This window comes from Anopheles nili, chromosome 3 (genome assembly GCF_943737925.1).
Source record: "Anopheles nili chromosome 3, idAnoNiliSN_F5_01, whole genome shotgun sequence".
NCBI classification, from domain to species: Eukaryota; Metazoa; Arthropoda; class Insecta; order Diptera; family Culicidae; genus Anopheles; species Anopheles nili.
Genome location: NC_071292.1, coordinates 28135571 through 28159884, shown reverse-complemented (window position 1 = coordinate 28159884; position 24314 = coordinate 28135571). Strand labels below are relative to the sequence as shown.

At 49.0% G+C, this 24314-nt stretch overlaps 1 protein-coding gene across 1 annotated transcript in view; it reads right to left on the bottom strand.

Annotated features, from left to right (window-relative positions):
* Positions 1-24314, bottom strand: part of LOC128723620 (transcription factor hamlet-like) — a 94577-nt gene that overhangs the window by 13104 nt on the left and 57159 nt on the right. The window contains exons 4-6 of the mRNA XM_053817377.1: positions 11817-11942; positions 11544-11658; positions 1808-2141 (exon numbers count right to left, since the gene is read on the bottom strand). Coding sequence (XP_053673352.1) covers positions 1808-2141; positions 11544-11658; positions 11817-11942 — 575 coding nt within the window. The remainder of the gene's footprint in view (positions 1-1807; positions 2142-11543; positions 11659-11816; positions 11943-24314) is intronic.

Below are 24314 nucleotides of genomic sequence, written 5' to 3'. Positions count from 1 at the left end.
GCGAGCTTTTCTGTCAATAATGTTCGTCCAAAAGCGTTACGAAAAGCTCCAAAAATCCCCATCAGTAGCTCAACCCCTAGTACGGCTTATTACCCAGCTTCTGGGCTTTAGATCACGACCATTAACTCGCTGGGGGGTTTGAAATCAATTCGAAGCGCATTCCAAACCCACCTAGCTGACATTACAAGACGCTAGCATTTCCTGTCAGCCATCGAACGCCACGCTTACGCTCGGCATCGGCTTGTGCAACTCCCCCGAAAAGGGCTCCGAGAGTAAACCACGCAAAACCCTCCACGACCTTAGGGCAGGCGAACGAGCCGCACGAGAAACAGCTCCATCAAAAGGCCGACATTTTCATTTCGATCACCAGCCACCATTCCCCAACGCCCAAACGGGCGAGTGAATTTAATCCATTTAGAGCTAATAGCACTGATTAAACGTCGGCCGAATGAAGAAATTAATTCTAGCCGGTACCGTCAACCCCACGAGCGTTTTTCCGAAAACGCGACGCCACATAAATCCCCTACTGACCCAGCTAACCAGGCTGGGCTTGCCACTCGAACGCTCCTGGAACTTTCGTTTTCACTGCCACCGCAGGGTGCGTTCCGCATTCCGCGACCCATAATCGATCTTCTTAAGTCCCCCGTCCCTTTTAAGCGCACCTCAACCGTCAGAAGAGGGCGTCAGAACCGGACAGCAAAGGCGCGTAGGTGCGCAATCGGATCGTAAATTAAATTCCCCGTCCGAATGGCGGCTGTAAGGCACACGAGGCAGCCACGTACGGCCTCGAGCGTTGCCGCTTCGTGCTGCAAATAAAAGCTGCACTCTGCACTCTGCTTAGTGGGCCACGGTGGACATCTGGCATCATGGCGCCAACCGCCATCCGTGAGCGAGTAATTTCATTTGCCCCATAACCGCATAAAGCAGAACCTCCGAAACGAGCTGACGAGCGGCTCACATTTCCACTTTATCGCACGGCGTTCGCCACGGGATGGAAGGGCTTTTCCACCTGCACGCGTGCTCATAATTTTATGCGCATCACCACGAAACGGGCTTTCCATTTGCGAAAACGATTTATGTTCGCTGCCGGCGTCTGGTAAGCCACGGCCCGAAGCGCCATCTAGTGGTGGGGGTTTTTTGAAAAAAATAAAAAAAAACCCCTCAACGTCTCGTATGCAAAGCGCACTCGATTCGAGCACGTGCATTGTTTTACCTCCACGCGCCGCACGGACGGCAAACAAATTGAGTCGTAGGTGGACGCAAATTTATTATTTTCCACCCTCCAGGGCGCATGGAACCGCCACGGTTCGGATGCTCGAATCCTAGCTCCAGCGCAGACTTCTCCCCAGACCGAGCGAATGGCAAATAAAATGACACTCGGGTGAAGATTAATTACTCGCTAAACGCCATTCGCTCGCAATCCACAAAACCCCTCAGGGAGGTGGCTCAGAGTTCAAGGGAGGAAAGGGAAGAAAAAAAAACGACCACCGTGCCGTACCCGAGCAAAAGGGGTAGGAAAATTGATTTCCCACCGACAAATATTTGCTCCCGGCTTCGATCGATCTTCTCCTACGCGCGAGGCGCGTCGTAATTCGATTTGGTTTCGTGGTGCGCGCTCGATCACGTCCACAGTCAAACCGGCCACGCAAAACACCCACACCCCGGTGGCAAACGCAAACGCAAACGCAAACACAAAAACGCAAGAGCCCAGCTAATAGCCGGTGGCCTTTGGCCCTTTGCGTCAGAGAGCAACCAGCGCACCAGAGCAGAAATCATAATAAATTATGCGGCCCATACTGCTACTCACTGATCGATATCGTGACACTGGCGATCACAGACGACACACCGCGCGTCGATGCCTTGTTCGTCCTCGTCGTCGTCCTTCGCGTCCGAGTGGTGGTGATGGCTGCCACCGTCCTCTGCCTGATGATGGCCGTTCCCGTTCGCACCGACCTTGCGATGATGGTGGTGGTGGTGATCGTGTCCGGTGCTGCCGTCGTGGCTGCTTCTGCTACTGCTGCTGCTGCTGCTGTGGCTGGTGCCGCTGTGATGGTGATGGTGTTGCTCCTTGCCGTGACTAGCGTCGAGATCGTTCGAGGTGTTGTACTCGTCCTCGTAGTTGTCGCTGTGCTGGGAACCGCCTAGGGGGGGATGGTAGCGATCGGGATCAAAGAAAACAATACCAAACGTACATTAGCATAGCTGCGCAAACCGGTGAAAGGGCTGACATATAAGGGGCGTGAGTTCGAAACGGGCGCTACAATTAAAGATGCGATACAATTGCGAGAGAATGGGCACCATTAATGATGAATTGTGCCGCGTGTTGCGTCTTGTTCCAGCCATGTGTGCGCCAGGACGAGCATCCGTAGAGGACCGTGAGATCGTTAAACCCCCGTCAGGTCGGGTGGTGAAAGAGATCTCTTCAATTCATGAGTCACTTAAAGCGAAAAAAAAGAACTCCAACTGAACTATTTGCTCGTGTAGTGGATGCGAAAAAATCGAACCCCCAAAAACCACGAACCGTCCACGTCCACAAACACGGGCCATCTATTTGGGCGCGCGCGCGCGCTTTTCAACCCCAACCAAAGGGAAGCCAGCGATCGGACGAACCTGGGGCCAAAAGATCGCCGGACAGATAATCGATCAACTGTACGCCCGGGTACACGTGAGCCAATGATATACACGCCCGGCCCTAATGCACCGTTCGCTTGGAAGCTCACTTCGGGCCGGCCGGTTCCGAAAAGCAGTAGTTTTGTTGATACAAACCGGTGACTGAATCGCATCAATCACTTTTCATCTCTCCCCACTGGCTCGCGAAGCTGGCGACCTTCCCTTTGCTGGAGGGTGGTTATGCGTGCATCTCCACCCAACGCCAACGTTCATTCCGAACGTGCCCCGGAGGCTGCAACCCTGGCCAACAGAAGCAGCAGTAGGCAGCATCCCACATGGAGCCGCTTAACGGTACACCGGCGGACTCACGCTCGGTCAGGATTAGGTTGCGGCCGCCGAAAAGGCAAAACTAATCTGTGCCACACATTCCATTCGGGTGGTTTTTTTTTTTTTTTGCTTCATTTTTCGGGAGGCTCCATCTGTGCGCGAGGCCGTCGACTATGGTTGTCGGGTATGGGGAGGACCCTTTTTCGACGGTCAAACAGGTTGGGCAGAGCACCACACGTGATACCCGCAGCCCGGTGGAAGATGGTGCGGTTCGAAATCGACGTCCCAAAAAACAAAGATTGCTCTCGTCGGCTTTCGGGCCCCGTGAGACCGCGCGGTAATCAATCATTTCGATCCTGAAACCCACCGCGAGTGTTCGAAAATGAAGATTACCAGACCAGCGAACGCGCGGAGTGTGCCCATTTGTGGAACGCGCACGGCATCTTTGCCGATCGTCGCCGGATCGATTTGTGTGCGCTAATTGTTTTTCTTTTTTTTGCTTTTTTTTTTGCCACGACAACGGTCCTGCGTGAGCGTCTCTTTCACTTTCGCGAGCCGTCCAAAACGGCGACACATCCTTTGCGAGTGATAATACACCAAATGTGTGCAAATGTAAACCTTTAGCCGGGATCTCTAAATTAAAACAAATGAGCACGGGGTCACGATTTCCGATGTGGAGCACGCGATGTTATGAAACTGCTGCCTTTCGGTTGCTTCTACACGTATACTCACTTCAAATGTAATTGCGTCGCCACGAAAGCAGCTATTCACGGGGAACTATTCTCGCAACACAACACAACGCACGAAAACGCTCACTGCCGAGAGGAGATGGCTCAAAGGCTTCCGATCTTCACGAGGATCCCCGGAACTGTGGAGGAACATCCGAACACGTCTTCACCTGGAACCCGATTGCCGGACCGTCCGGAATCAACGTCACATCAAAGCGACCGGGGAAATCCTTTTTCCCAGCGCGTTCACGCCCCACACACTCTCGCACAGGAAAATAAAAAAAAAGCATCGAGTAAAGCGCATAAACCACCCTCAGAGCATGGGGAGACAGACATCGCTCGTCACTGGCCAACGCTCGCAAGGACCTGCACGCAGTCAATCGTATCGCGACCAGGGGACTCATAAGTCACGCCAAAGGGGTCGCGCAAGGACCACGATGCGGTGCCCCACGTATGCACGCTTCGCATCGGTGCGTCCGTGCGAGAGGAGCCTCACGCACACTCACGCTTCGGCAGGACATGCATGGATGACATGAAGGAATACACCCCATGCTCGGGGTTTGGTCAACGAAGAAGGGGTCCTTCCGTCGTTGCGTTTCGTCCTGATGGTTGGGATCTTACGCAGCAGGGATAGAACAAAAAACCTGTACATTTGACTGAACCTGCTTCTCTCTTTCTCTTCGCTTTCTCTTCTCTTTCATTCAGTCGCATCGTGCGCTTTCGCTCACACAATCATAACGTGTGGCACGATATGATAAAGGATAATGGCACAGGACACTCCGTGTCGTAGCGTAACCGTCAACGGTGGTTGCTTCCCGAAGCGAAAGGACCATGGGGGGTGCGCGCGCGCGCGTTTTCCCGGAGTCACGAACCGTTTGACCACCTGTGCAGCGTCGGTGGTCAACATCCTCGGCAGGAGCAATGGAACCAAGCGTAAAGGGCAAGTTCGGGTAGGAATTGGATTTTCCATACAATACAATAATTGCATCAATTGAAGCGCTCGAGGTGGAACGAGCATGGTGGAAACGAGCAATAGTAATCCGTTTTCCCGAACTCTCAACCGCCGAGGATTCAGGTCAATGTTTCGTGCAATTACACCCCATCGGATGACATCCTTACATTAGAGTGCTTCACCAGCAAATTAAAATAAAAAATTAATTTCAAATGATGGGATTATTAATAACACTGTCCAGTGTTAATTTCACTCTCTACCTCAATAATAAAATAGTTAAAATATATAAATTAAGGAGCTTCCTTAAGAGCCAAAAACTCATTTACCCTCACATAACAATTTGCCATTCGCCAGTTTGCATTAATTTCCAAACATCTCAAAATTGGTAGCATTCTCTTAATTATTTGTCTTCCAGAACTTTTTTATCGCGTTCCCACGCAACTCAACCAGAAACCAACCCTCCTTCGTAGTTCATCTCTCCAAAAGGACCATATTGCACCAAATTTACATGCCACCAGTTCGGTTTGCTTGAGAAAATTTCCTAACCACCCGGTACCACGGAAGACGGCACCGGTAACAGATGGGACCGATTCGTCCCTTCGTATACGACAGCAAGGAAAACGTCGCTCCTGTTAGGCGTGCTGCATTTTTCCCCCTTTTAAATCGAGGGTCCTTTTCTCCAAGCGCAAAACGTCAGCTGGTTGCGCCGGTTTCTTCACTTTCAGGGTACTTTTCCTAACGCCTACCTAACGTAGCTAAGGTGGTGCTTCGGAAGCAGCGTCATCATCGTCGACGATGCTCGGTGACTTACCGGGAAATAGTTTTCCCACGAGGTACATTTTACGGTGTGTTGGCAATGGGCGGATGCTTGCAGAAAGCATACGTTCTAAGGTGAAGCGTCAAGCAAAGGAAGCTTATGCTTAATATATGTGTGAACCTTTGCCCATCTGCAGAAGCTATACCATATGGCTTGACAAAACCAAAGACGGTTATTAGACGGGGTGGGTTTTTAAAGTAAATAATATTAAATAATTCTGAGCCAACATTATGCATAAATTTAATCATTCAAAGAATGATTTGACTAATTATGAAACATTATTTTGCATTCAAACCAGCTTCGGAGCTCATGCTCTCGCTCATGCCATAAGCACCGCTTGGTACGTTTAGTAACGGCCGTTTTGGTCCTTATGAATCTCCCACTCGCAACGGATCAGAGATTCTGACAGGTGTGTATTTCGTATGCACCCTTCGCTGCGACAAGACCATAACCTGCACACAAACCCCATTAACCTTGGTGGGCATTCCAATTGCGATGGCGTCCAGAAAATTGCCAGTTAGCTTGCAATTACGGATTGTTCACCTTTCAGGGCATAGCCCTGGTTGCCCATAAAACCACAAACTAACTTTTATAATGTTTAAGCACACCGAGCAGTTCGCCTCCCGAGAGTGCATTTATTTGGACCAACAAAGCGGAATCAGGACATCTTTTGTGGTTAGGGTCTTATAAATGCATAAAAAATGCCCCGTGTACGTTAAAAGCCTTCAAGCAGCCACACGAAAATAACGTCGTTGGTTTAAACAAACCCTGCTGCGCTGGCAAGCCAAGAATAAATCAAACGATGACAGATAAGGTAAGTTCCCGTCATCGTAGGGCATGACCCCCACGGGACAGGAAGTTCGCCATCACGACCCAAGCAGAAGGCGCGTGCTCTCTGTTTTTTTGTTCTCTTTTTTCTCCCGTTCAGCAAAATGCTTGCCCACAAGCCCCGGAAGTAATCGCACACACACGCACACTCGGCAATAGCACACCATTATCCTGCCCGATGTTGCCGGCGTTTTTTTCCTCCCTCAGGTGCGTTTGCATTAGCGATCGAGATCACCAACGGTCAGAACCAACCACAGGTTAAGGTGAACCCATTCAGAAACCTCCAAAAGCCGTGCGTGCCCACTCGAACCGCCGCGCACCGTAGTTCCAAGTGGATGATTTTCCGATAATGGACTCTGGTTGGCCGACCGTTTATATTCCCCACGCGCAAAAGGTCCTTCCGGTGTGGCTCAAAGAAGTCAAATGCGCGCACGAGCACCGGCCGGCTGCATCGGTCCGGCAATCGGTGTTCCATTCTACGCATCACCCCAGATTTTCCCTTTCTACAGGGAGCGTTTTCCAGGATATTCAAATCAAGCTCGTCGACGGCTGCATTGGAGGAATGATTGGGGTAGACGTACGATCACGAGCCTGCCGTTGAGTAAAGCAATCACAACTGCACGCAGTCGGTAGGGAAAGTTAACATTCGGAGTACGCCCGTTATTGCCACGTGACGATACGCGTGTTAATTGAGTCGGGCACATACATCATGACCTCGCGCGTGAAGGTCCTGCTGTAACTACTCCGGTGTCATGTGTGGGAGAAATGATTTTGCGTTAAATTGCTTGATTCACTTTCTTTTGCCACCGCGAAGCTGTCTGCTATTTTCTTACACACTCAATTTAACCAAACAAAGCAAGTTTACATCGCCTGCAAGCAAGTGTCCTTAAGGTACATGAAAATAAAATAATGAGCATACGATCGTCGTCGCCATCGTCGATCGTGAGAAAGATCGCCGAACGACCGTGCCATACTGAATAACTGTGCCGAAAAGTGCACAACTCGAGTACGAGTATGAGTGCGAAAATGAATAAATGAAATAAAACAAGATAGGCAAAACGACCACTTCGTGTTGAAGGAAAAATTTCAGAAATTTACAATGGGTAGCGCTCTCGTGTTCAGTTTATTGACAAACTGTACACTTCGCCCTGATGTTTCATTTTTAAACTCATATCATTAAACTTTGTGTATGTTTTTACAAGTTTTAGGGATATATTATATAAATGTAAATGATGATTTTTTTCATCCTTAAAGCTTTGAATGGACCCATTCCGTGGGAAAGTATACAATTTATGCATTTCTGCTCAAAACATTCAAGACGTTACACCATATGGCACCAGTTGGGTTATGAAAAACGAAACGGAAAAAGCCCTAACTATTCGTTCACCGCACAAGCAGCCGACGGCCGAGGGATTCGAGCTCAGCCAAGCATAGCTTTACCATACCAAAAGCGAGCATTTCATTATATTAGACAATTATGAGCATATTTTACAATAGCAGGTATGATTATTTTATAACATTTGACCACTTTGGCTGTGCAAGAGTTTTCGAATTAAAATTGCCACTTGGTATTGGACTCACCCGTAATGTATCACATGCGATCAAAGGACATCGTTGCATGAGCTAAAAACTTAAACTCGCCAACGTGCCGCGAATCAACACCATCGATTCGGCATGACCCAACAATTGGCATGGCTGCGGGGAAAATGGCCTGACCCAAAACAGATGCGGGTTTTCCCACTTTTCAATATCTCCCGGTCATCACCACACACCATCGTCATCGTCAGGCGTGCCGACCTCCACCCGACTCGCCACACTCTTGACCTCTTGCCCGCAGGATCACATGTCAATAAGTGCCCTGCGGCCTCGTCTCGCTCCCACATCCGGCACGGGAATTAGTTCGAGTTTGTCGCTAATGTCCCCGTAAGGGGAGGGAAAGCGCACGCGGCCACGGAGAGTGCGGTGAAGTTATAATTTATGACCGAATCTCTATCGCCATTAGGAAATCACGAAAAAGCAAGATGTAACCGTGCTGATAGCGGGACGACTCGTGACCACCATTGATTGTCTACCGGACCCTCTCGACGCGAGTGGCACAAGGACACCAACGGACGTGACGTGACGGCTGATAGGCATAGTACCCGGAGGCAGTTGCAACGAGAAAGCTGCACAAATTCAATCATAACGCCTTTTTCACACTGTTCTGCTAGCTTTGTTGATTGTTTTTTTTGTTTCATACGTTAAAACGTGGGACGCTTTCTTTTTAATTGTAAAGATGAAAGCAGCCCAAAACTGCGATATAATTAGGCTTCACTCGGACTCGTACAAATCATGTTCAAACATCTTAATTACGTTTGATCAGGATTTATGGGACGTATCATATCGAGGATCGTAAGCCAAAAAAAAAAGATCGTCCAATCATCGTACAACCCAGCGATAGCTTCAAACAGACTTTGTATGAAGAACGTGAAAAAAAAGTGTAAACAATATTGTTACTGCCGCAAATAGTGGCGTTAAAGCCCGTGCTGTTAATGATCGGTTACGGATGCGACGATGCACGCGCCCTTCCCATCTATCTGTTTTCCTTCGCTCCGATCATTTGCGATGACATAATTTATCAATTTACACCCCGCGGCCAAACGACAATGAGAGAAAGATTCGCCCGTGCCAACGAAAGTCTCGATGCCGCTCCCTTCTCAGTGGTGTAAAATGCGCAATTCCCCTTCGCTTTCAGTGCCCTAAACGAATTTCGGGTGAAGCTATGATCCTTCCCGTCCTTCGTGGCTCTCGAGCGATCTGCGATGCAGCAGCCGTTCGTCCATTTGCCCCCATTATTTGTCTCTCGCCACCGCCGCAAATCATGTTCAACACGTGTTTAACAGCGGCACATCAGCTCAGAAGCTGCATCGAACCGTGGGGCATGTAATTGTAATCGAAAGATAAATAAATCGTTGCCATCGTTCGTTGGCAGGCAGCGAAGGACACAAGCAAGACCGTCCCTTTCTGCGTGAATGTCCTTTTCCTCGCCTGCTACCGGATGGAAGAGGAACAACAGCAACAGCAACAACAAAAAAAGTGCCAATCATAATCCACCCCTATGCGCATCATGGCACGCACGAGGCGATGGTGTTGCAATCAGCAGCCCATGAACGGACGATTAATGGGACCCTCGACCGGCGTGATGTAACTGTCGCTCGCCAGTCGGATCGGATCGTTCGACAGCACCGGGGAAAAAACCCGAGGGAAAGCCACACGCTTTATCCAGGCGCATCGAACTGCCCGCTAGATGGCCTTGTAACGTATCCGACACTCCCAAAACCGGCACCGGCAAACCAATCGGACATTAATCCTTTACGTCAACTAATAAACTGTCAGCTTTCCGGTCCCGCGCGGAAGGATCTAGCGTCATCCTTCATCGCCAACCGACCGTGTGGACGAGGGTGAGTTTTCGGTCACGCCGTCGAACGGAACGCAGTTGTGACCGAATGTGGTGGCAAAATCAATTAACCGAAAATTGTCCCATCTTTCGATCTTTCGGTCCTCTGCCGGCCGGGATAGTTGCGCGTTTCAAGGTCGAAAAGGATTACGGGAGCGCGGCCCACTATCTTTCAACCTTCACCCTGCACAGTGCCTGCGGTAACAGGGGCAAAAATATCGTCGGAAAACAAAGCCTTTTGCGTCGATGTAACCCTTTTTCCCGCATCGTCACTCGTGCCTCATCATGTTAGATGTTGGATGGCCGGGAACAGGGCGTTGGGCGATCGATCGGCACCGGTGACCATGCGGGATGGATGATTAATAGAGCTGCGGCTCGTGCCGAAAGATATCGATCCTAATGCAATGGTGATAAATGAAGGCTGGGCGGGTGAAATTGCACGAGCAGAAGAGGGCCGTCCTGGACGAATGGAATGGTGGTGCTATCGCAAATTTTCCCAAGCGCCAGCTGTTGCACCACACGATTGAAAGTGATATCTATTTGTGTACACGACGATATTGATACTAGCAATATATCCTATCGTTCTACGACAGCAAGAACCTATAATAAATAGGATTTGCTCGAAGAGTTCTATTAAATTGCCGTTCAAAAGCCGTCTGATAATTTAGCATTATTATTATCATTTTCTTATTAGCAGAACGTAAAATATCTTCTCACGATAATCGTTCACGCGCGTATCTAATTAAACAAAAAAAAGTATATCAATATGTTTTACTGAATGAAAAAATGACCCCCTACAGATTCAGACATTCAGCGCTTTCCCATATCGTTTCAATTAACAACTTCATCAGCACCTCCCTGCTGTTTTCGAGCTGGCGAGACAAAGTTGTTGTTTTTTTTTATACGTAAAATTATGAGCACAAAAAACCTGGTACGTTTCAAGCAAATAAAATCTGGCGCGTGGATAACACACAATTTAAAAAAAAAACTAGCGTTTTTTCTTCACAAAACGGCGTGTTTGGTGCGAAAAAAAACTCCACCCATCCGATGTGTGTTACGGTCGGGGAGTGAAGAAAAATCCCGAACCCGTGCCACTAATTTCCATACCTTGTCGAAGATTTAGAGCCAGGCATAAAAAAAGGCTAATCCATTTGCATATGCATGCATTAGAAATGGGTTGCACACGTAACGCAGGCACACAGCTTGCGACGCTCACCACTAGATGGCGCTGTTTTGCCCCTCGAGCAGGAGCAAGCCCAGCAGCGTGTTTTTTTTTCTTTACTAGTTTATATTAAACAGCACCCTTTTCTCGTGCCCCGCGAAGCCAACGGACACGCGATAATCATCTCATCGCGGGGATTAAAATTATGCGCGTTTTGCATCCGAATCAGATGAGTTAATAAAACGCAGCTCAGCAACCGTCGGCAGCTTGGGCGCAGTTGTTGGCATTAATTGTGCACACTTCACAGGATCACACCAGCGAGGTGACGGCAAACAAACCGAAGGCACGCGCCAATCATGCGGAATGGCGAATGGAATATAATTGTCGCCGTAGAGCATTGTAGGAGACTTTTATACTATCGGTTTTAATCCTTGCTTGATCCTGAGCCTGAATTCACCGAATGCGCAACACACGAAATATGCAATCGGCAGGATATCTGGCACGCGAGTGCGCGCTAATTCTTTTCTCAATTAAATGATCCCATCAACTGAACGGCAAGCCCGCGTTAAAATGACCCACAAACCCGGTAATCCTTTCAAACTGTGAACATCTGCATGCTTTCGGGTGATGAATAAGCGATATGTGGCCAATGAGCCACGCTAGAACGAACACAAATAACTCACCCGAGCCACGTTCGCTCCCCCTCTCGTCTTGGCCATCCCTGGGATGAAGAGGAACCTTTGGTCGCAGCAGCAGCTCCCTTCCGGGACTGATATCACATATCACTTCGTACCACAGCTGAAAATAGACCGCGCGACATCAGACCGAGCAAGGACCGAAGCAGGCGAATGGAAATCAAGAAAATGGATAGAAAGCACAGGCGTTAACGTGCAACGGTCTGATAGGGGTAATTATAGCGATTGCTTCCAACGATCTCATCGATCGCTTAGACTCACATGACCATCTTTGAGGAAGTGTTGCACATTCGCCTCGTCCGCGCTCGTGGTGCAGCGAATGTGCTTCATCCAGTTTGTCGGCTCGAGCGTTGCATCCAGCCAGCCTCGAATATCCAGATCTATCACCTAAGGTAGAAGAAAAAACAAGAAATAAAGTGAATACAACATGAAAGAAGGATTAAAACAACTTCGAAAGAAAGAAAAGCGAGCGTGATGGCCGTTAGCGCCTCTAGCGGCTGATCCCCGAACTACGTATGCTCACTTAGCCAAGACACACTCGAGCACGTCTAGAGCAATTTTACACCACCGCGATGGTGTCTTTCTTTCACGGTGTATTCTTTCCACAGCGCATGACCGTCGTCTAAGGGGCTGAGAAAACTTGTTTCTCATTCATTCATCGTTTTGTCGGTCCCATCTCTTCTCTTCTACCTTGCCATCCTTCTATCTCTCCCTTGCGATTCGATTCGTTACGTCTATTTCATTCCACCGCCAGCGGTGGGTTCCGGCATAGAAAAGCCTATTTTCTAGCGACACCGTTCCTTACCGCGCGCGCCCCTATCGATGGGAAAACGAGCGCCATTGTCCAATCACGAACCGGGAGGACCCCTCCGACGAGTCGCCGCTCCGTCGCCTATCCCTAGAAGGACATCCGATTCGGTCAGTTCGGTTCGAGCGGTAATATCTGTCTCCTTTTCTTGCCTCCTGCAAACCGGACGACCAATCATAAAGACAATCGTCCGATGTGGAAGATTGACACGTACGATTTCCCGCCAGGCGGCAACGGCCATCCCAAAGGCAGCTCCCTTGTTCACGCAGCACTGCTTTGTGTTCGGTTGGAAAGCAAATTAAAATTTAATTTTCAGTGAAAACCCGGATTACAACGCACCGAACAGCGCCTCGCTCTGAGCCGCTGGGCAACGGAAAGAAGGACAATGCTTGGAATGGAGACGGAACAAAAAACAACGCTCAAAAAATGCGAACCAAAATTCATCCCGGATCGGTCGTATCGGCTGAGACGATCCCTAATCCGGGGGTGTGAAGGATCCTGATCCTTTTGCCACGATAATGGGATGCCAGGATCCTGCCGGTCCATGCCGGTTGCAATCTTGCTGCTCTTGAGCAGATTAAACAGTGGCCGTCACCGTGCGCTTTGTTTCGTAAAACTGTTCTACACGAAAAGTCGAGAGAAACGCGCTTCTTCGCCAAAAAGCGAGAACATGCGGAAACCCGATTACCCATGCGGCCTTTCCACAGAGAATGGAAACTACCGAAACAGCCCAGATTCGCTTAACTTTAACGGATGAACACCTTGCAGGACAAGGAAAAAGATGTCCACCAACGCAAAGCTCGGACGGTCTGGTCTTAGACGAAATTGTTTTGCATCAGTAGAAGCGAGCTGAGAAAAAAAAAATCTGACCGAAAATGTAACCTTTTCTTCTCCGGATGTGCGCCCTGAACGGTTCACCCTACCCAAGGCTGCCCCTGTTCGTCGTCGGAACTGGAACACAAGTTCAGCTTTTCCATTAAAACAGTTCCACTTTCGATTCTTCGCATCCACGCCGATTGGCACGTTCGTTTGTGAATAACATATCGCAATGCCTTGCGCTCTCCTACCACGGCTTTCCGGACCCCAGGAGCAGTGTGTCGGAGAAATAATTAAAATTTAAGATTCAAAGACACCACCCGAACACACGCTCGGCACCACATGTTGGAAGAAGCGTGAAACCTGTGACGGAGCGTTGGGACGATTGCGATTGCTGGGAAGATGGAACTGACCGTGCCACGGGTCGCCGGCGAGGAAAGATGATCTTCGTACGTGCCGTTGTACAATACACGAGCTTGGCGATGGCGATCTTTGCTGCCTGCGTTCACCTAGTTTTCAGCTTTAGATGAACGAGAAGACGGACGAAGAAATCATCGCCCCATCATACGGTACGTGAGCTATCATCCTCGAACGCACAACTCATACGTTTTACGATCGGGACACGATCGGACCGATGGCATGAATCCGGCCCTGAGCGTTTGAAAATGCATTATACTCACACCGACACGTTGGCTGGTTGTCGGTCAGACTGGGAAATGGGTCGCACCGTGGGCTGTGTTTCTCAACACAGTGGGACGCTTTTGCTCTTACGCGACCATCATGTCCAGTGGCGACATTCCTAATTGCCGTGACGGCGTGAAAATGTCAGCGTTCGAGTGGCTTTGCTCATATTCGCGTCCAGTGCGCAGCAATCCTTTCAGCCATGTTCCACATTGAAGTAATACAATTAAGTGAGCTAGCGTCGCGTTTGCAATAATTGGGATCCATGATTTGTGAGCTGAGTCAAGGATGAGACACTGTTGCAAAACCGTAGCGCATCCTACCCTATCCGATTATCTTTCAGGACACAAGGATCGTAAGATGCGCCAAAGATAGAGCACCCTTTTTTCCAAACGTTACGCAAGAGTAACCACACAGAAAGGAGATTCATTCAAGAGATCATCACCCATTTCTTACTCTTCTACGGCTTTCGAGTGGCTTCCTCAACCGACACCGTTCGAACGGAGTGCACTGGATGCGCCCAACTGCACTCATGCATGATGCAAAAGGGTGCGATGAACTCCGCAGTCAATCCTCTCTACTCGAGTGTGTTTGTTTAGGCAACTGCTTGAGCGGATAATGAAGTACGCACGGCATCGGATAGCATGGACTGCATGGTTTAGCCTTCGTCGTGATGTCATTTGGAAGACGCGCCGGGTTCAACATCCCAACCAAACCACTCGAGAGACTGGCTTTAAGAAGCACGATCTGTGTCACCTTACCCTCGTTGAGGGTACGCTCTCAAGCGGGAACCGAATTTCACGCTTAATTATAAAGTTATTAAAAATCTATCGCTGCAACCCGGCCGGATCGTGGAGAAATAATCGAAAGCAGCCGAGCATCGAGTACTCGACGCAGCTCGACAGCGACAGATTGGTGCGGGAAATTTACGAGCGTTTTACCGTTTTTAGCGTCTCCTCGTGAAAGGCTGCTCTGTCACAGCTGGTCCCGAACGAATTTTGCCGTCAAGCGTGGACAAACCGGGACAAGACGTGGTCTCTTCCGTGCGACGTTTCGTCAGCCCGCCCCGGAAGCGCACGAACATGTGTCCCGTTTAGTCACAGCCTCCTGGTGGAAAAGCAATGACTAAGCGGCAGCAATTAATAGATGTCCGACAAATCTGGACACAATAACGCCAACGGCTTGGACCATCATCCATCCAATTTTCGACCACATGCACATGTGCCCGCCATTTCGAAACCCGTGCCTGGGCCAGTTCCATCATCTCAGCTTAGTTTGGCTGTCAAAATTGGCTTGTGAACTGCCAAAGCGACGTTTCGATTCGATTTCCGGTGTGAGAAGTGAACGCATTTGCATATCAAGCCACGAGAAAAACCGATAACGAGCGCCCTATTGTCAAACACCATTTGGTTTTGTGTGCGGACACTTCAAACGAGCAACCCGTCAATCACGGGCTGTCAATTTTTGATGACGATTCCTGGTCATCTCACGGACTCCCAGACGATGCAATGGATTCCCTTATTTTGTTTCTCGATTTGCATTAATAATCTCGCGTACGCCCCGAACAGCCTGCGTTCAATAATTGGCTAGCCAATAGGTTGTGGTTTGTCGCGTCAAATCCCTTCCATCCCAGGGATTCTGGATCGATGGAAAATCGGATAGGGCGCGACACATTAAAAATTCATACGAACCGCATCACCACCGTGTCCTTAGACAGTTCGATCGAATATGCGCTCCCGAAGCCCTCGAGTACCTCCTCGAAGGATGTGCAATGAATATCTATGTCAAGCGCACTTTCCCAACGAAGTCGCCATGGAAAACACGAACAGGTCGAAGGTCAACCCGGAGTGCTTTCGAAGGGAAAATATGCTAATTTCCATTACCGAAGGAATAAAAAGCACTCGGTGAAGGAGAGAGCGAAAGAGCGAAAAAAAAACGCGCACACACACACACACACGGAACCACTGGCCCATTCTGTCTCGCCGTGTCGGAAAACTCAGTCCCTGGCCGTTTGGGCGTACCGGTACGGTTCGGCCCTTGATTGACTTCTTCACAGCCGCTCCGGTATGTCTGTCGCGCGGTCTGACGAACGAAGCGAATCGCCGTTACGTAAAACTCGAACCCCTCCGCTTACGAACGACGTCAGTCGTCAGGCGAGTGCCGTGCATCGAATCACCCCCAGTTTTTGTTTCCCATTGCGCCCAGCAGCAGCAGGAGAGCACGCCTTACGCGCCACACCGCCCGGCAAACACAACGCAAATCAACATCCTGCCCAACGGGCGTGCGGAACATGCGGGAATGGAAGGAAAAACATATTTAAAAACACTCCAAGCGGTGGTAATTTAATCAAAATTGAGCAACAACTCCTGCGCCTTTGCTCCCGGGCGCGATGCCAGGACGAAGTTTCGAGGGTTCCGACCGAAACTCGCCGGCAGGATAACGCTCGGGGGCGTTTTTCCAGGATTGATGGTGGATAGAGGGATTGATCTCCGACAAGGAGCAAAGTGCGTGAGCGTGTGCGGTTGGGAAGTGGGAAGATATTTCACCCCCAGCGAAACGCGCGAAACAGATTGAAACATATTTCCCACATTAGCTGTTTGCCATCCCCTTTCGCTTAGAGCGGTCGGATTTTTCCCCTGATAAGGACAATTGATTTTCTCGCATCCTTCCATCACTGGCAACGGCCAGAGATGGGAACTTGAGTGAATGATCTAGCGGAGTTCCTTCGGAAGCGATTTTCCTTACGAAACTAAATTGATTCGTAATAGCCACTTAATGGTTTCCTTTCGGGTGTGGAACTCCTCCAGGGAAAACAAAGCACAGCGAATTCTTTTTCTCCTTTTTTATTCTCAGAACGGTAGCCGAAAAAAAACCAACCGTCACAGTCCGATCATCATGAGTTGCAATTTTTGTGTGAAACCACACCGAAACATGCCATGCGACACTCCACCTGATCTGTGATAAGCCATTATTCATGCCAATTTTCCGCCTCGCCTAACACCTTGAGATGGAACAATACCCCGTTCTCTTATCTCTCTCTCTCTCCGGGGACTGCTGGTGTCATCCTTTGAGCCGGCAAAGGAGAAACATTAACACGTTTCAATCGACGAACAAAAGGTTCAAACACATCGATACCGCTTCCAAACGAGGGTGTCAATATGCGAACGCCGTTCGCATTGTCGGGTTTAATCCTGTGCAGGGGTTTTTTTTTATTCCCGTTTGAGCCATTTCGAAACATAAAGAAGCCAATCGGCCACCAAAGAAGAAGAAACGCGCATGGTCCGCCAGAGACGCGCAGGTAGCATACATATTCATCCGTTTAGTGACCGATGCATGGCTCGATGACAATGCGAAAGTAGCAAAAAAAAACGAAAAGGACACCGTGACAAGGAAGGACCTTCCTAGCGTTTCCGAGCTCACATCTAGACGGGGGGTTTTTCATTCATTTACATTTCATTTACACGGGCAAGATACAGAGAGAGAGAGAGAGAGAGAGAGAGAGATTGTCGCTTCCGAAGCGCAAGAAGCCGTTCCCGAAATTGTTGGTGCACCTTTTCTGGGCCGAACTAGATATTGCCGAAATTCTACCAAAAAGTGCAGTTACTCCTCTTTCGTGCCGGCTAATCCCTTGAAAATGAAGGGCCGCCTTGCATGTGAACACCCCTTTTTACGCCGGCAGTCCGATGTCCGCGTGTCAATCATCAAATTCACACCGCTCACCGTTTGCCAAAAGTAAAAAAAGGGCCAACCAAACCCCATCTCGGACCGAAACAGACAAGGACTGCAAATTGAAATTTACTGCAGCAACCGCCACTGGGAAGGAAACCTCCACGATGATGTTCTCCGGAGCCACACAAGATATGATCTACTTTTCCATCACCGATCTGTGTGGTTTCTCGGTGACAGCGAACCCTCTTTTTCCCGGACGATCTGCTGCACCTTAGGGGCGCTTCCACAAATCGCTTCCAATCGTCGGATCTGCGAGCTGTTTTCCACCCCGGGGCAGATGAAATCCAGCTTCTTCTCGATTTACGAATACGGCCAATAAGCACCGGGGCGGCTGGAAGGGACGATTAATTTACACCTGGACGAGTGCTACCGCTGGTGATTAGCCTTCGAAACGTGGAACCTCAAATTGGGAATGGAAAAGGAAGTGAAAAAAAAACACCCTATCCAGTTGACACCCAAGATCATCGAATCATCCGACAAACCACGTCCACGGCTAATTCGATTTTCAATGCGAATATCGTCTTTTTTTTTGTCTTCGTTTTGCAAAAACTTCCCCGAAACGATCGCTCGGGAGCTGTCGATAGAGACATGCGGAAAAAGGATCAAAAAGGATTAGAAAGAAGGCTAAGCGTTCTAGCCGCTGTCGAGAGTGTGGAAAAATGCCGGATGGTTCGCATCTCGTCAAGGGATCGAAGAAGCGCACAAACGTACGGAAGCTTCCCTGATAGATTTGTCACCATTTTTATTTCCACAATCAGTGCCTGGTGGCGCTTCAGTTCTCTACTCGAGCAAATCATTGCAGCCGTTCATGCCCAACACTTATGCGGATAATTATGACAAGTTTCCACCCTTAGATCGCATCATCTGCTTTAGGCTATTTCCAGCCACGAATAATTTGTTTTGGTTGCAATTTGTAGGATTTATTGCAAAGTGACGGATTGCATCAAACCGAGCATCGTTTAAAAAACCTTTATAAGGTACATGTAGTCTATCAAACGGATCAAAGGATGTGTTGCGCGCCCATTTTCCTTCGAACAAGCTGTGAATGACGCTCCAACAGTCGTGTCAATCATTTCCAACACCCTGCAGCTATCTGTGCATGGAGTCGTTTTTTTTATCCATAAACAGCCAAAGGACCTTGAGATTGGATTCGAGTACTGGACAAATCATATCCCAAGTGTCCGAGGACATGATTAGCATATGAACACATTTCCAATTGACTTAACCGTCGCTCAAGGCACTCTTCATCGCGTCGTGTCGTGGCAAGGATATCCCTTCCTACTAACGGATCGATTGATTGAATAATGGTAGTTGACGCCACGCTCCTTTCAAGGAGCTCGATGACCCGCGAAAGTCAAGAGGCATATAAGTCGGCCACAAGAATATCAAGTTACAGGATCACCCCACTAGCCGGCAGCGTTACATCACAACGTCCGTCTGTCAATCAAAATATTTTCGTTAAAGAAACCAACCCTAGGTGAACGTAATGCTGACTATTGGAGAGGCTAACATGCTTTTGCTAGCTGGTGAAGCAATGGCTGCCAAACGAATGGTCAATCGGGCACGGCTCGGCCTATCGTTTCTAGGTATGCTGCTTTCTACGAACACAACGATGACTTAAAATACCAGCAACATATTGTTCAATCGTTTCAGTGCGGCTCTAAGAAAATGAAAGCTGAACGGAGAAACACGACAAACTCATGCACATCTTCCGTTGCGTATAAAAATGATAATTAAAAATGAAATACAGCCCGTTGCTCTTTCGGCGTGTTATTAGACTCACGTTGTGTGCAAACGCAACGTTTGATGCATTTCGATTAGAGCGTAACGTAATTTTCCTGCAAACCCCCCCCCCCCCCATTTCCAGCGCAAAAGCCCAAAGCCGACGTGACGAAGACAATAAATTGCGTCACATTTCGACGTAATTAACGCATTAAAACCCAACGCAGGTTTGCCGTTGCCACTGCGATTTATCGAGGCGTGAATTATTTTTCATCCCTATCTCCCAACATCTGCCCCCTTTCGGAGGCGCTTGCTTTCACTCCCTGCCTTTCAAACCACCGACAACTGGTGCCGGGTGAGGGTTCATAACTCATTAAAATTTTAGCACTGTGACAAAACTACATCCCGACAGTTTTGTCCTTCGTACGCAAGTGGAACCGACCGTGTGTGTGTGTGTGTGTGTGTTGCAGCACAATCGTGTTGTTAAAAACGGGCGCCATCGTCCCATCGGAAAAAGGACGAAACGAGCGTGCGGTTAAATGGAAAGTTTGCCGCTACACATAATTAATATTTCCGACGAACCCGGTGGCCTCACGGGCGATTGTCCACCACGTAGCGGTGGACTAGAAAATCGACCACCTAACCCTTTGATGTTGTGACGATCCTTCTCTCCCTGGAGGCTGTCCTGGCCGTGCCAGACTCACCATCAGCATCAATGATCAGGTCCTGGCCAAGCCTGTATTAGCATGCGCTGCATTGTGCGCATATCCCCAAGCACCAACCAGCACACCATCAAACGCTTCCCCACGCAAATGATTGTGGAGCGTACAATGCGCGCAAAAAAAGCCCTTTTTCTCTCTCTCTCTCTCTCTCTCTCTCTCTCTCTCTCTCTCCACCCACAACACCAGTAGCAAGCGGGGCTAGCCGAGCGAGAGAAGAAAAAAAAATGGCCCAGCATACACCATCAACATTATCCCGGCCGAGTGCGCATGATATTTTAAGCATGAAATTTTAATCATAATTTTATTGCAACTTTTTAATTTTAATTTCCATTCGGCTTTCCCTTCGCGCCCACCCGTACCCGCCCGGCAGCAACCCAGTCGCTTTGAGGAACTTTTTTTGTTTGTGTGTGCAGTGCTTCCGCTTCCATTACTCAAACGAACCGCACATTTCAGTGCTCCGATGCGTCCACCACCTGGAAGCTGCTGGAACCGGTGCAGCAACAACAACGAAAAAAAAAGTGCACTCCATTGTTCATTTAACTCTAAATAAAACTTGCGTTCCCGCTGGATCCCCGGTGCTCGTGTGTGTGTGAGGGTGTGCTTTTTTTTCACTCTTTTCATTGAAAATTAATTTGTCACCACATAAATGTGTCCCGCGAGGGCGCATGGAAAATAAAAAGGATACGTACGTACGGTGATGGGCGTGCATTGCGCGTTCGACAGCACGTAATGAGGCGGTATCGGACGCAGGCGACCGCAAACGGCGACCACCGTTGCAACTATTTCACAGGTGACTGACGTCGGACACGATTTATGGGCCCACGCCCGGAGCGGATATTAAGCGTCGGTTTTGAGATTAATTGCCCCGTTAGACCCAACTTCACGTGCAACGCAATTTTTAACAATAAATTAATATATTTTAATGGGATATCCTTTGTCGACGGATGCAGCAAATAGTGCACTCTGCTAAAAAAAGAAAAAGCTGCCCACTCGATCCAACCTGCACAAAATTGGTAACACATGCAAAAACCAGCGTAAAGTGTCTTATTTCCCCTTTTGCGTACAAGAAAGCACAAATCCGCAAAACATGACATCAGTTTACGCCGCATTAAGTGGCTCGCCCGGCAAATGGGACAGTCTAACGCGAGCCCCAGCAGGTAAGCCAAATTTACAACGGTAATAACAGACAATGTTCTAGTTCCTTTCTCGATATCCTTCCCATCGTCGAGTGCGGTTGCGACGGTACACGACACAGACAAACGACTAGCCGTTTGGCAGCACACTCGCAAAAAAAAAAAAAACAACCAGCCCGAGACCACTGTCCATTTCGGCCCCCGGTACAAGCCCAACGGAAGGAGGCTTCCTTTCTAGGTGGAGCCATAGCTCACACACACACACACACAGCCATACACACACACACACAAAATTTGCCCAAGAAATACGAGAAACGCTACCGGCAGACAATGGCGTCGTCAGTTGCGCCGTTCCTTCCGTTCGTCGACTTCCGTCCGTTCTTCCTTCACAGGATGGCTATTTAGCTTGTGACGACAGGCAAGCTACCTCCAGGCTACCGTTTGGTCATCCACTTGCCCCTCATATTTTCCACGCCTTTCCTTGCCCACCACCACCCAAAAGGACTCAGGACACTCAGGACAGGCAGGACACTCGGGCAGGACACGTTTTTCATCCCCAGTTTCGTGTCGTTTTCTTTGCCCGGCGGTTTCTTTTTGTTTCTCGCTCTTTGCTACCGTTTTGCAGGCGGTTTAACTCTCCCGCGGCCTGCATGGGTCCGAGGTGAGGGTATATCTTAATAAATGTGTTTGTGTCATGTTGCGGTGATAGTGCAGGTTAGTGTCTTGATCCTTCGCCCTCCCACCAACTGCTAGGGGTTGTTCTTGTGCGGCTCGAACTAACCCCTCGTTGGTTCGCTATTCGGAAAACGTGCTGCTACAACACGTGCTGCAGAGCCGGAACGAGGGAAGAAGGAAATTTATTACATTATTACATATTTCATTCTTCACGAAAATGTTGCCCTCCACTGGCAAAAACGCTGGCCCCGGAAAAGATGGCGTGATCGGTATCGCTCTCTCTCCAGTGGCTTTCGGACCCCTTCGAAGACACTGACGGCTTCATTCGTCCCACGAAACACACGCACAAACACATACTTTCGAGCAAGCAGCATGGTGAGCAGATTTCCTTTGTCTATTAGCAAAGTCCGGGAGTCCGGGGGAAAACTTTCTTTCTCCGACCCACGTGCCGTGCAAAGGTGGTGGTCGAAATCGCACACGGTGCCTCGGAGCTGGCTTGAGATTGGAGTGAGGCGGTCAAGTGCGTGCAACTGACTGACTTGATATTGCTTTATGATTTATCGTTTATTACTTTTTATGAGTGTGCGCGTCTTGGGAGACCCCAAGGCTGAGAGGTTCGTAGGGATAACAAGGGCTACCGGTGTCCATCGGAGCTCGTGGAAGCCCACCAGGGGGTTGGCCCGGAAACTTTTACTTGTTTCCTAGAAAATCACTGCCCTTGTAAGATTGATTAGAATGTGTTCTTTTTTTTTGCTTTTTTGTTTCATTATTCTTAAAATATTAGTACAATCTTAATATCGTTCTAAATACACTCATAATGGAGAGGAATTGAGTGTGTTGCATGTCAAAAATTGCACATTTTTTAATTGAATTTCCACGAAAACGCATCATCGTGGAATCAAAATATCACGCACATCATCATTTATCGAATACTTATTGGCTACTGTCGTGTAAAAATCGCTTCCCCTGGTCATTATCTACAGCGTATCACAATTACGGTTAGATCTTCCGTGCGATCGCCCATCGTCGGGTTCCCTACGCCAGCCTGACGCAACTGCAACTCAAGCGGCACCGGCAGAAGGCGCACCGATGAAACATAAATCATAAATCTCATACGCAAGCAATCAAAAACAGCATTCACCCTCCACTCGCGTTCCCAACCGACCAGCACGACGGTTAGCGTTCAAAATAAATGATTAAGCAATAATAATAACAAACCTCGATCGGGTGTACGCGACCCAACCCGGACCGACGGCGACGATGACGACTGCAATCGTCTTCCCAGCTTGCGGGCGTCTCTCTCTCTCTCTGCCCTGATGGTGGAATATTTATCAGAAAGTTTCTCGCACATTTCACGCACGATTACACCGCGAATCCATTCCCAACAGTTGCGACCGTCCTTCGCTGTAACTCGCCCGAAACGGACGGATGCGCAACGAGCGCAAACCTGCACACCCAATCGGTTCAATAATCGATGGGCGAAAGACACATGAGTGATTATCTCGGCGTGATAGCGAAATTCGATTCATAATTCCATCGTTTCCACGCGTTCGCCATTGTCGTCACGAGGTGTTTGTCCACCTAGGAGAGTAGCGAGATGAGTGATTCATTTCAAAGTCGAAAAGACAATTAAGCCATTCCAACGAACTCAGGCCCTCACTCCATCAAAACGACAGCTCGCAGCGCAAGGAAGCGAACCGTACGGCAGGTAAATCCCGGTAGAAAGGGAAAAAATATATTCACCCCCTGTTGCGAAGGCTCATCTAACCCCATCAGCTATCATCGAGCGCACACCTTCCAACCACCGAAAATCGATCATCTCCACCCCAAATTCGGCGACGAAGCCGGAGAAGGTCATCGGGGCTAATATCAGCACGCGTGACGCCATCAATAAATGACCGTTCGGCTACCGTTGACAATCTTATCCGTCGTAAATCGTCTGCCTTTCCGCGACGATTTCCCTCCGGCAGTTCTCCCAGATGGGGCGGGTAATACTTAAAACACGATAGAAAAAAAAAGCTAATGGAGACGTTTTTCGTAGGCAATTCATCCAACACACAATTCAATTACCCACACACACGCACATACACTCGGCTACTCGGCTTGAAAGGGGAAACATTCGTGCGATTGTTTGTTGTGACACAATCGTTTATCTCGACTGTCACCGCTCTGTCCGATCGCTAGATCGATGCGGCACGAGAACCCAAGTCCATCATCAGCGAGATACACCGGACAATGAGTCGGACATCCCAAGGAAACCCTACGAAACGGGGACCCACCGTGAACCGGAACCCGGGAATCCCTCGAGGGACCCGGGCGCAATGTAGGGCATGTAGGGCGGTCGCACCGGTGTCTTGGCCAGGTTGAAGGTGCGCTTAAGCGAAATCAAATGAAGATCGATAGCAATCTATCCGGGAGAGGTCGATGTCCAGTGTGTGACTATCAATCACCTACTCATCGGTGTGGCTCCCGG